This window comes from Gadus morhua, chromosome 21 (genome assembly GCF_902167405.1).
Source record: "Gadus morhua chromosome 21, gadMor3.0, whole genome shotgun sequence".
Taxonomy (NCBI): domain Eukaryota; kingdom Metazoa; phylum Chordata; class Actinopteri; order Gadiformes; family Gadidae; genus Gadus; species Gadus morhua.
In genome coordinates, this window is record NC_044068.1 from 18,616,082 (window position 1) to 18,628,407 (window position 12,326).

The following is a 12,326-nucleotide window of genomic DNA, read 5'->3' on the forward strand; positions in this document are numbered from 1 at the left end:
TGCCTCTCTTACAGAAAACCAATTTTCCCTCAATAATATCCTATGCAGTGTTTCCACTGGCAAACAGTTCAATTCAAACATGCATTTCATCTCCAAGATGATTATTCCTATTGTGAGGCAGCAATGACAGCCAGCCAAAAGGCCACCACTGTTGAATTTGATGATAAAGAGGATTAAGGACAAAGAACAGATAATACACACAAAAACACAAAGTTAGTATTTAAAGCTTCCCGAGTCTAGCCCCCTGAGTTGAAACGTTAGTCCTTTATCTGCACTGCAGCAGCCGGCTTCGCCTCCTCTATCGCATCGCACGCCCCGCAGACCTTCAGATCTCATCTCGGCCAAAGTCGTCTTTTGTGTCTCGCGATAGCTCAACGCAAAGCTTGAAAGTGAGTGAGGTGACTTCGGGCGTCATTAACACACCACCTGCAGCAGCTGGGTGAGAGCAGCGGGTGAGATTAGTCACTGCTGCCGGAGGTTTCTGTTGCCGATTAGCATGCAGGAAAAATACTGACAACTAAGCCCTTCGCAACGCACGGTGGAATATGAGGATAAGTTAAACTGTAGGCGATAGTCAACGTCCCCAAAGTCTGCAGGGCTTTCTCTCTTTCTTACATTAAAGGTTTTTTATGTTGGTATTTTGTGTTGCATGTCTTCAACAATGCACTTCATTAAAAGAAAAAAATCAAATGTTATGGAAACGGGCTAATAAAAAGGAATAGGCCTTACTGTAATCCCTACTTGTATCCATAACATCCATAGTTTTATAAAAAGCATTAATGCCTGAATGGGCACCTTCTTGATGGAACACATCGATTAGTAATTGTCAACGACCACCGTGTACTAAGGTGGACCTAAGGTGGTCCTAAGGTCCTGCTTCCTCTGGCTGTTGTATCATTGCATCTCTTGTGTGATTGGTGGTTGTAGCATCTCGTTAACCGTTCTCTAGGGAAACGTTCAATTAGGAAAAACAGTTCTAATGGATGCTGCATTTTATGCAACGCCATGAAGCTAAGCTGTTAAATTGCAAGACGACAGAACCAGGCTGAATACCAGGCATAAATCATGCAGGTGTAGCGAGGGCAATAGTGGGGAGGATTGAGGGGAGAACCGACAACGCCACCAGGGGAATTACACCCCTGGAAATCAGTATAATATGGTAGGTTAATTTTGTGTTGATTATTATGGACAATACTGATGAGGCAAGCAGATTTGTTTAACTGAACGGACAGAGACGGAAATTCCAAAATAAACCAAGTCTCTATTTAAATGGTAACAAAAGTGTGCATGAACTGGAACTGCTGAAAATAAGGATTATTGTAAAACTCATAAATGAGATAGCTAAATAAGGAGAACATATTCATTATAATCAGTTAAGATATTTTGTACATAAAATCACAATCTAAAATAGCAATCCTAAAACAAAACCTACGTGTGTAGGTTTTGTTTAGGTTTAACCTCACGGGTTTGTCTAAGTTTAACCTCACGGGTTTGAGGGAATGAGTCCAAAGTCGACCAAACTGCAGGGGGCTATCCTAAAGCTAAATAAAATGAATGGTAAACCCCTACTAAAGTGTCCATCCATCAAAATGCTACTCACATAGTTGCCGCTACAGCAGGGACACGAGCCATACTAAGGCACAATGGCCACAGCTGCCTTAAGGACAATCTGGGGCTGCATTCAAAAGCACTATGCTAGGGTTTCTAGCCTGCTACACAGGCACTAGTAGGAGATGCATTTCCTTCCATTGTGCATCTATCATGGGTGCTACTCATGTGCACACACGCACACACACTCAATTTGTCACACTCCGTCATCCATTGTGAACGTCCATATGAATAGTTTATAGTATGGATGATCTGCCACTTGTTGTTATATGAAAGCACACATGGGCTAGTGAATGCACTAAAAAAGGCAGTCTTTTATCAGAGGCAAGGGCATTGAAATCGGCAATAAATCAACATGAAAAAAAAGGCAGGGGCAGGGCATTTAAACGGCACTTGATATACAATTTCAAACTCATGACCATCAGCCAAAGGTCACAGGAAGTAGATCCATGTATGGAGATTTGTGATAATTAGACCTTCCAGAGTAGGGGGATGCTGACTATTGATTTCCTGTTGTTCTTTTTCAATTGACAACCTGAATGCAAAGACAAGGTCATGCCAGTTCACCTCTGGTCCCTGGCAGGGGTCAAACCCAGATATAATGATCTCTGCAGCGGCAAATCGTCTTTAACGACTCTCTCTGAAAAACAAACCGGTGTGTGTGTGTGTGTGTGCGTGTGTGCGTGCGTGTGTGTGCCGTGTGTGTGTGTGTGTGTGTGTGTGTGTGTGTGTGTGTGTGTGTGTGTGTGTGTGTGTGTGTGTGTGTGTGTGTGTGTGTGTGTGTGTGGGACGTGCAGGGAGTAGCAATTCCATTCCCGTTTTGCGTTGGAATGGGAGATGACCTCTCATTTTATTGGGAGGGCAGATTGAAATGCCAATGCTTCCAGTGTGTGATGACACACTTCCCTTTTTGTCCCACGGAGGACAGAATGCCTTCAAACAGAGTAGTTTACTGATAGAACGTCTTCATAACCCTCCTCCTCTTGTTCTTCTATCATCGTGTGTTTGGAGGATGCATTCACACGTCAGACCTCAACCACAACAGGGTGCCTCGTTATTAACCTGCTGACCCAGTCATGGATTATTCTGCTTACACCACAGTTACCAACTGTGATGAGCTATAGATCTTTTTGTGTGGTCAAGCAACAGCTGGTCGATAGTTGTATTGGATGCTTGTTTTTAATGCTGCATTTGTAGCGCATCGATTCGGAACTGTGTCCCATTATTCAAATGAATTATCACCTTTATAATGCCATTGACCAATCAGGATCAATAAACAACGCTTCGTATAATAGGCATTGGTTAACCAGCGACAGCTAGCCTTCCAGTGATAGAATGCTTATCTACCGGAAGATCAAAAATAACCTACTTTTATACATAGACAGCCGGAGCATGTTTAATATTTCATCGGTTTTCTTTCCCCTCTGTCTTGACACTCACTGTGCTAGTGTTTTTTTTCTCGAGGTTAGAAAGATAGATTTTTCTCTGAAAAGAAAATTGTTTTCTCTGCATGTAACGCTCATGCTGCGAAGATGTGTTATCTAGGGAACGGCGGGGACATTAGAAATCACTTAACAGAGGTGATCGTGTGGGTATGTGAGTGGGATGTGTTTGCTGTGTGCAGTAAATTGTGTTTGTGTGTATGTAAAGTTGCGGGTGTGAGAGAGGGGGACTTCTCACATGTTGCTGGGGCTTAAAAGCCTCAGGGGGAAGGAGGGTGAAAAGAGAAAAGAAAATGCTTGGATGACGACCGAGGCAGCGATGTTAAATGCTATAGAAGAATGATTCATTGTAAAACAACTGATATAGTGCAGATTTATCTTCCACTTTTATTCTGATAAAGTTACAAGCCAGCGCTGCTCACATGATACTGAATACTGCATATGTGATGCTTTAGAGTCTACAGATGATACAACCCCTATCTGCTCACCATATCCTGAAAGCCCTGCTTCATAACCAGTATAGTAATGCGTCCTTAGGAGTTATTAACACCACCGATTGGTAGGGCTTTGTTTTTTCCCACCGTTTCTTGCAGAATAGGCAGGTTGCTCTCTGTGATCACCGCAGGCTAACCCAGGCTGGGGACCCCCCACGACGTGGCCCCACTGCCGCTTGATCAAGGCAAGGACACCCATCATGACTCGCCCAGGGTCTCAACCTAATCACGTCCTAATCCTTCTAATCCATACATACACATCACCGCCTTCAATTAATAAAGAAGTGTCGTCGGATTAGGTGTAGAAAAGCTTGGAGAAATGTCCCTCTAGTGTCTACAGATGGTGTCGAAGGTGACCGTATAAATAATAAAAGATTATATGAAGGATATTCAGGATCCATTACACTTTATAATTGCCCGTACGATAACAGGAATTCAACCAAAATTGGGCACAGCTGAAGTGCATACGTTAAACAGTAACTATAGACAGTAGATGTTCAAACTGCTACCGACAGAGCTTAAATGGTGTCGCAACAAATCAAAGAGAGCGAAGAAGGAACGTAGGCTCATGTGTCTTCTGGAATGTATATCTCGACGTTGATAATGGCCGCTGGCTCGAGCTACGCCTGTTGCTAAGCCACGTGTCTGGGGGGCTTTGGGCCGTGCCTATATCGGACCCATCACCTGTTGTTGCTGTGGGCATTGTTGGCGGGGCTGGCCGCTGGGCAGGCAGAGCCTCTGCTACCAGCGACCCAGAGCTCGCTGCTCAATGTGGAGCTGCCAGGGGAAGGTCAAGGCAAAGGAAGATCATGTATCGTTCCGTCGGACTGAGGGGGCACGGTGTGGATGGAGGTGCAATGTCAGATGTTAAAGAGGGAGAAAAAGCTTGTTATTGTCGTTTTTAAATAAACAATCTCGCCCCCTCACGGGTAGATCATACAACGTACACATTTTGCTTATGGATAGGGATTAGGATGGATAGACTCCTTACTTTGGAATTAAAAAATGTAAACAGCTCCACTTGGAGTCTTGAGCTCGGCGCGGGCTCCACTCTCATGGCATGCTTCAATAATGCAGAGCTGTCTTACTTAGGGACACACGGGGTGCCCAACACATCTGAGTTCATCTCTGTCGACTGTTCGGGAGACAGGGAGCGAGGCTCTGGTTGACTCCATGAAGCATCGTTGTTCTCAGACAGGATAATCCTCACGGACTGGATCATCAGCAGCGGTCAGCACACGTCTTTCAGGTCTACGTGATCCTCAAGGGCCGTTTCCCTAATGAAATACATCTCCATACATCTATTGCAAAGAGTGACAGAAGACATTTACATTACATTCAGGGTGAGGCCTCTTGCTCAGGGACACCTCTTCACTCTGCTAGGAGGAGCCGGGGATCGAGCTAGCAACCCTCTGGTTACCAGCCAACCTGCTCTACCTCCTGAGCTACTGTCGCCCTATGTCACAGACCCATGTTATAGCAGATACCAATTAAACAGGCCCTTCCAACGCTGTCTCATGCCTTCTTGCGTCGTCTCTGTGGGGGCAGTGGCAGTAGAGTGGGCATAACCAGCGACTGGGCTTCAGAGGGACCTGTCACACTCGCTCTGTTCTGATGTGAGTTGGACCAATGATGTCATTGGTGCAGGACAAGAACAGCATCAAACCAAATGAACACAACAGAGTGAGTGTACCTACAGTAGCAACCTACACCGCTTTCAGAGCATATGCTATGCAGTACAATGTATATCTGCAGTACAACATAAATGCACTGGAGCACACACACACACACACACACACACACACACACACACACACACACACACACACACACACACACACACACACACACACACACACACACACACACACACACACAGACACACACACAAATATGTCAGAGCAAAAGCAGAATGCTTATCAGTGACTGCAGGGACAGGAATTTGGGACTTTCTCCCTGGACCCTGGAAGACAGTTTACAGAAATGGATTGATTTGGATTGACGTCTTCTCCCTCACTATCTGGGTCAGCACAGCTGTTTGGGGACCAGCCTAGGACAGTAATTGTGATGATAAGAATAACCATAGGAAAATGTATAAACAAACTATAATTTCAGGGAACCCTTGCACTTTTAGGTTAATTGAAGGACAGAGGGCACACTTCACTAATCTCCGGCATTGTGCTACGCTGTGGACAAACAATATGGCTTTGCAAAGAGACAGCAGCAATAGCATGGGGCTTATTTCTATTTTATCTGAAGTTCTGAATCCTTGACCTTTGACCTTCAGTGTGCTTGTTTGTTGTTGCGGAGGCCAACAGAAGCATATCAGCTAAATGTGTTTGGACATGAGGAATTGTATTGTCCAGGGATTATTAAGAGTCAAAGGGATTGCTTCATGCTCAGTGACTATAATGGAGTGAATTCCGCATCGGAAATGTCTCGTGGTACTTAATTAAGTTTTTAAATAGTTTTGGAAACTGTTCCAACAATATAACTGACAACAATATTTATTTTGGCCCAAAATAGGCGTCAATAACAGATCATTATTGGTATAATTCAGACATTCATTCACCATGATGGCACTGAACTATAATTAATATTCCAAATTAATTGACTCGCAAAAGTATAGTTTCTTTCCGTTCTGTGAGGATGTTTTCCGGTGGATGCCAAGAGCCCCAGGAGGACAAACCTTCAGGTGGGGAAAGAAATGTGGAAGGAAGTGAAAGAAAGTAGAGCGGCTGTATCTTCAGTCCACCCTCCTCCTGACCGCTCGGGGGAGGGTCATGTTCAATCATTTCTTCCCATTGTCACCGCCATCGTTTTGTAAATCACCCGGGCGGACGGGGCACACAGGAGTGCCTCGTTCAAATTTGGCTGGAAGAATTAAAGACTGTTGCAGGTCGGAAAAGGTTTTCTCCTTTTATGTCGACTTCTATTTCTGTATCTGTGCTCAATGGAAGGGGGGGGATTAGCTGCCCCCCTGTCTATCTCTCTCTGCTCTCTCTCTCTCTCTCTCTCTCTCTCTCTCTCTCTCTCTCTCTCTCTGTCTCTCTCTCTCTTTCTCTCTCTCTCACTCTCTGTCTCTCTCTCTCTCTCTCTCTCTCTCTCTCTCTCTCTCTCTCTCTCTCTCTCTCTCTCTCTCTCTCTCTCTCTCTCTCTCTCTCTCTCTCTCTCTATCTCTCCCTCTCTCCTCCACAGCTGAGCATGGCTATATGTCAGAGAGGGAGGGGGTGTGTGTGAGGGAGGGGGGTGGGTTGGGGGGGGCATGCCGCTGTTCGTTATGCGTCCGTATGCTCATCCAATAACTGCATCGGAGCCTGTTTTGCTGAATATGGATTCCCATGGGTGTAGTGTGTACAGACTCCATCAGATTTGAGTGCAGCTAGATTTGCACTGCAATATTAACAACTTTCACACTGTTCCCATTTGTTTAGGCTTGTTTGACTGAAGCGTGTCGTTCAATGAAATATATTTGCACGTGTGTTAAGGTAAATTATGTAAACAGAGGGGCTTTGTATCGCCAGGATTTCCAGCAAACTATGAGACATCTTGAACGTGGAAACAATCTAAACATACGTTTTCCTTGATTTCTCTTTTAAACACGGGGCGCCCTCGCTGCTCCAGGTGTTTAACCTTGATCGTTGCAGAGCTTGCAGAGCTGCTTGTTGACAACCCCATAAATCTGCAGTACACGGTGAAAGTTCATCATATTTCACAGTAATACTACCCTCAGACAGTCAGGGACTTACTAGAGGGATCATCTTTCCTGAAAGAAAGATATATATATATATATATATATATATATATATATATATATATATATATATATATATATGTGTGTGTGTGTCCTGGTGAAGTTGAGCACACTATGAGAGGTCATTTGTCTCATTGATGTACACACACTTTGAGCCAACAGGTTTAATATACACAGCTCTTCAGGGCTTCTTTCAAAGTGCTTTTTCACTCACTGGCACAGGTCTACAATAATTACAAAAATTGCCGAACTACATTTCATCAAGAGGAGAAGACGAGTTTTGCCGTTGGTGGTGCATGTTTGCGTTGTCATGGTTGTCGTGTGGTGTAACGTAACCCTGGTCGGCTCTTTCTGTGGCTCACCAGTAAGTACATAACAGCTTGTGAGTCAGCTTCATCCACAAGAGAGCTTCACCGCACAAATGTCCCTTCAAAGCAAAAAAAGAAACAATGAAACACCACAAACACAATATAATTTCACACACCTGAGATGATGGTGCGCAGTATTCAAACCATCCTCTTCAGCAAATTGGACTGCAGGGTATATTACAGCAATTTGAGACACAAATGAGACAACAATGAGAGTGGAACTATTAAAAATGTCAGCCACAGAAACATCAAAACATAATAACTAAATGCCATCAAGAGTGTTCAATAAGTCTAATTTGAAAATACGGCTGATATTTCTCTGCAGTGCACCTGTTACCTTAGTTTAGCTCAGTAGCTTCTTATTCAAACTATAATGATAATTCATCCAAGATCTCCATCTTGTTCATCTCATGTGGTGGGAGTATATTATCTTGTATTATTTCCACTGGAGGTAAAATTATAGGTTATGTTTAATTATACTGCCGCTTGTTCTGTGTTTTCATATGCACACGAACAGTGGGTGTGTGTCTGCCAGTCTGCGTGTGTGCGTGTCTGCGCACACACACACACACACACACACACACACACACACACACACACACACACACACACACACACACACACACACACACACAGTCGTTTGTCTCTTTGTTAGCTGAGTAGGTGGGTGGCAGAGGGAGGGAGGGTTATATTTTAAGGCCTGTGTGTCTAAATTCGAACGTGACAATACACGTGTTTGCCTGTGCATTTGTACTATCCTGAGAGAAATGGGCAAGAGAGGAAGAGAGAGCGAGGCAGATTGACACAGGGAGTCACAGAAGGAGGGAGAGGAAGACCGAGTGACAGTAACCGACTGCACAATACCCATCTAAAGCATTGCGGCTCCATCCATCAGAGGATACAAAGGGGGTCGGTGTCCAGGATTTGACATACGTGGATCTGTTGTTTCTCCCTGCCAGGGCAGATAGCACCACCACCATCCTATTCACATACAACTCTGTTTGTGTGTGTCACTGTGTGTGTGTGTGTGTGTGTGTGTGTGTGTGTGTGTGTGTGTGTGTGTGTGTGTGTGTGTGTGTGTGTGTGTGTGTGTGTGTGTGTGTGTGTGTGTGTGTGAGAGAGGGAGATTGTGGATTGTGTGTGTGACTGCGTGATTGTGTGTGTGAAATTGTGTTTATGTGTGTGTCTGAGAGAGAGAGAGAGAGAGAGAGAGAGAGAGAGAGAGAGAGAGAGAGAGAGAGAGAGAGAGAGAGAGAGAGAGAGAGAGAGAGAGAGAGAGAGAGAGTGTATGTGCGAGAGGGTATATGTGTGAGTGTGGGGGCGGACAGTCTTGACGAGTTGTTGTTGCTACCCCCCCCCCCCCCCCCCCCCCCCCCCCCCCCCCCCCGCCTACAAGCGCCTAACTTTGTGGTCAATATAACTCCTCTGAGAGAGAGAGAGAGAGAGAGAGAGAGAGAGAGAGAGAGAGAGAGAGAGAGAGAGAGAGAGAGAGAGAGAGAGAGAGAGAGAGAGAGAGAGAAGAGAGAGAGAGAGAGATCTGCAAGCTGCTTGAAAATAGAAGATGCAAAATGGAAGCCCATCCTGGCACATTTTTCTGCAACACTGAATAATATTTCCCCCCCAGACAAAGTAGTAATACTTTCTCCAATAGTGATGCAGGCTGTGTGTGACTATGGTGGGACAGTTTTCCATTCCACCCCGGTCAAGCAGGGGCCAGGGGTCATTTGATATGGTCTGTTACAAATGTTACCATAGGATATAACATCATTTGCCCATAAGGAATGTGCCATGACGCTTTTATTTACTAATCTGAACGAATGACTGACGTGAAAAAAAAGCAATGCAATAAAATATCACACGCACACACGCGCACACACACACACACACACACACACACACACACACACACACACACACACACACACACACACACACACACACACACACACACAACCGCGCACACGAACACACGCAAACACATACCCTCCACTCCTCCAGAGACGTATGATTTATGCGTTACAGTTTGGTTATGTGGACGGGTCGGTTATATAAGCGCGGACGGCGGATCACCGCAATACAGATTGCGGCAAGCGCACGCGCTCCACCAGTCTCATCTCCACGGCCTACTTGAGTTTGTGCGCAAAAAACCTGCTATTCATTTAGTCAATCTGTCTCTTTGAACATGTCATTGATAGGCGCGACCTCAATTTAAAGTGCCGACCCGCCACCTTTCCTAGTTGATCCTTTTCATTCAATCGGCTATACAAGCAAGACAAGCGAATACTGCAGGACTGCACACACACAAACTCTAGGCCGCCGATGCGTTATGTACTCAGGCATAAACAGCAACACGGGTGAAGTCCTTGGTTAATCCGATATGTGTTTTTAGTTTCCTCTGTGCCACGGGTTCAAACTCATGTTCATTCCGCAGACTCCATCCCTCCCTTTGCGCATGCTGTTTTACCTAAGGGCGCGTGGGCCTCGCTGTGAGCAGAAGTCAAAGGCCTGTCCCAGATCTCCGACCCCGCGGCGGACCCCTGAGAGCACCGCGACCCCGCCATCAGGTGGTCGTCGCTGGTGCGCAGCGCCATCAGCTCCAGCTCGTGCTTAGCCGCGGTCTCAAGCACCTGTTGCTTGTTGTAGAAGATAACGAAGTTGTTGATGATGGGGTGGATTGGCAGCGCTATGGCGATGACCCCGCAAAGGAAGCTGACCGCCGCGTTGCACCGACCCAGGGTGGTCTTGGGGTACACGTCACCGTAGCCCACCGTCGTCATGGTGATGACGGCCCACCAGAAGGACTGAGGGATGCTAGTGAACAAGGTGTCCGGGTGACTTTGCTCCATGGTGTAGCCCAGCGCGGAGAACAGGAACACCCCCACGCCCATGTACATCAGCAGTAGGCCCAGCTCCTTGAAGCTGCTCTTCAGCGCCGACGTGAGGGTCTGCAGGCCCGACGAGTGGCGCGCCAGCTTGAAGATCCGCGCAATGCGCATGATGCGCAAAGCCTGCACCGCCTGTTGCACGTTGGCCAGCTCCATCATGGCTGTGCCGAGAGATGTTAAAGTCCACACTACGAAGAACGGCATGATGGCCATGAAGTCGATGATGTTCATGAACGACAGGACGAACTTGACTTTGTTGGGGGAGGAGATCAGACGCAGTACGTACTCCACGGTGAACCAGCCGATGCACAGGGTCTCGATCAGCTCCAGCGTGGGGTGCTCCGTGAGGTTCCCCTCCGCGTTCTCTATCTGCACGTCGGGCAGGGTGCCCACGCACATGACAACGGAGGAGACCAGGATGAAGAAGAAGGACGCGATGGCTATGGTGCGCGCGGGGAGCGAGGACTCGGGCTTTTCCATGAGCCTCCACAGGATGGTCTGTATGCGCTGCCAGCCGGTGCCCGACGGGTCCCCATCTCGGTCCACCAGGATGGTTTTCACTTTCTCCGCGATCTCCGCCAGCTCGTTCTCCACGTCGCTCAGGTTGCTCTTGCAGCACTCATCCAGATAGTCGGGGTCTATCTTCCAGAACTCCATCTCCTTCATGAAGCAGATGGGGCAGATGCCTCGCTTCATGTGGATCTCCCCGTAGTAATATAGCTCCATGATGCACTTGAACGCATCGGGGTCTCGGTCGAAGTATAACTCCCTGGAGTCCGGGTCGTAGTCGTCACACAGTGAGGAGAGGTCCTCAGAACCCGCAGAGGAACTCTCCACGATCCCTGCCAGACGGGTCTCCGGGAAGCGGGTCAGCACATCCCCGTACAACACCTGTTTAACTCCCCCTATGTTAACCACAACCTCGGTCTGCTCGCTTGCCCCGGACGATCCGTTGCAGTTAGTGTACCGTGTCCTCGGGAAACCCCACATGATGATCTTCTTCTCCACATTGTCCGTCTTCAACAGAAAAGTGTTATAGCAAGCCATGGCGCCGTCCGTTGTCTCACCGTGCTCCAAACTCGGTGTCTGGGTGTTACGCATGCATCCGAGCCTCACCGGTGTGTGTGCTCAGAGGAGGAGGATGAGGAGGATGCACCACTCCGCCTGTCTCCTCCGGGTTGTGAGCTCAGAGAGGAGGAGTACGCACCACTCCGCCTGTCTGCTCCCGGCCGTCTGCTGGTTGATGCGCACCACGCGCGCTGTGGGGAACCTAGTGCGTGCATTCCGGCGCGCGCCAAAGCTCACATATGAGAACATCAGTCAGTGAATGTTAATGTTAAAATGTTCATTTGATTTAGTGACGATGAGGCCCTAAAGGGAGTTAGTATAGGGAGTGTAGAAACTAAGAAGACACCACTTTACTTTACAGAGAGAAAAAAACACTAACAAAAAACGAGGCACTACGATTAGTAGGCAAAGTGAACCATAATCTTTAATAATTATGTAGGGCACGGTGACTTAAAGTCGTAAACAAAATGTTATCACATTTTACAATCAAAAGGGAATGGCCTTTATGCTTTTGGTTGACGAAATATCATAATTAATAAACCGACTTAGGCCTATATAAGATACATGAACTAACTAACAGCTTAAGCCAACCCTCCTAAACAAATTATAAATTAGTTATTATTTTTCAATTTGGATATTTTGTCAAATATATCCGACCTCCATACCAATAAATGCGTATATTGAATATGAAATAGTTGGATGTGTGT

At 46.6% G+C, this 12,326-nt stretch overlaps 1 protein-coding gene across 1 annotated transcript; it reads right to left on the reverse strand.

Moving 5' to 3' along the window:
* Positions 1–9,149: 9,149 nt before the first annotated feature.
* On the reverse strand, positions 9,150–11,969 carry LOC115533921 (potassium voltage-gated channel subfamily F member 1). The gene has a single exon (XM_030344416.1). It carries the CDS (start codon positions 11,650–11,652, stop codon positions 10,087–10,089), a length of 1,566 nt encoding a protein of 521 aa, XP_030200276.1. The 5' UTR covers positions 11,653–11,969; the 3' UTR covers positions 9,150–10,086.
* Positions 11,970–12,326: the final 357 nt, after the last annotated feature.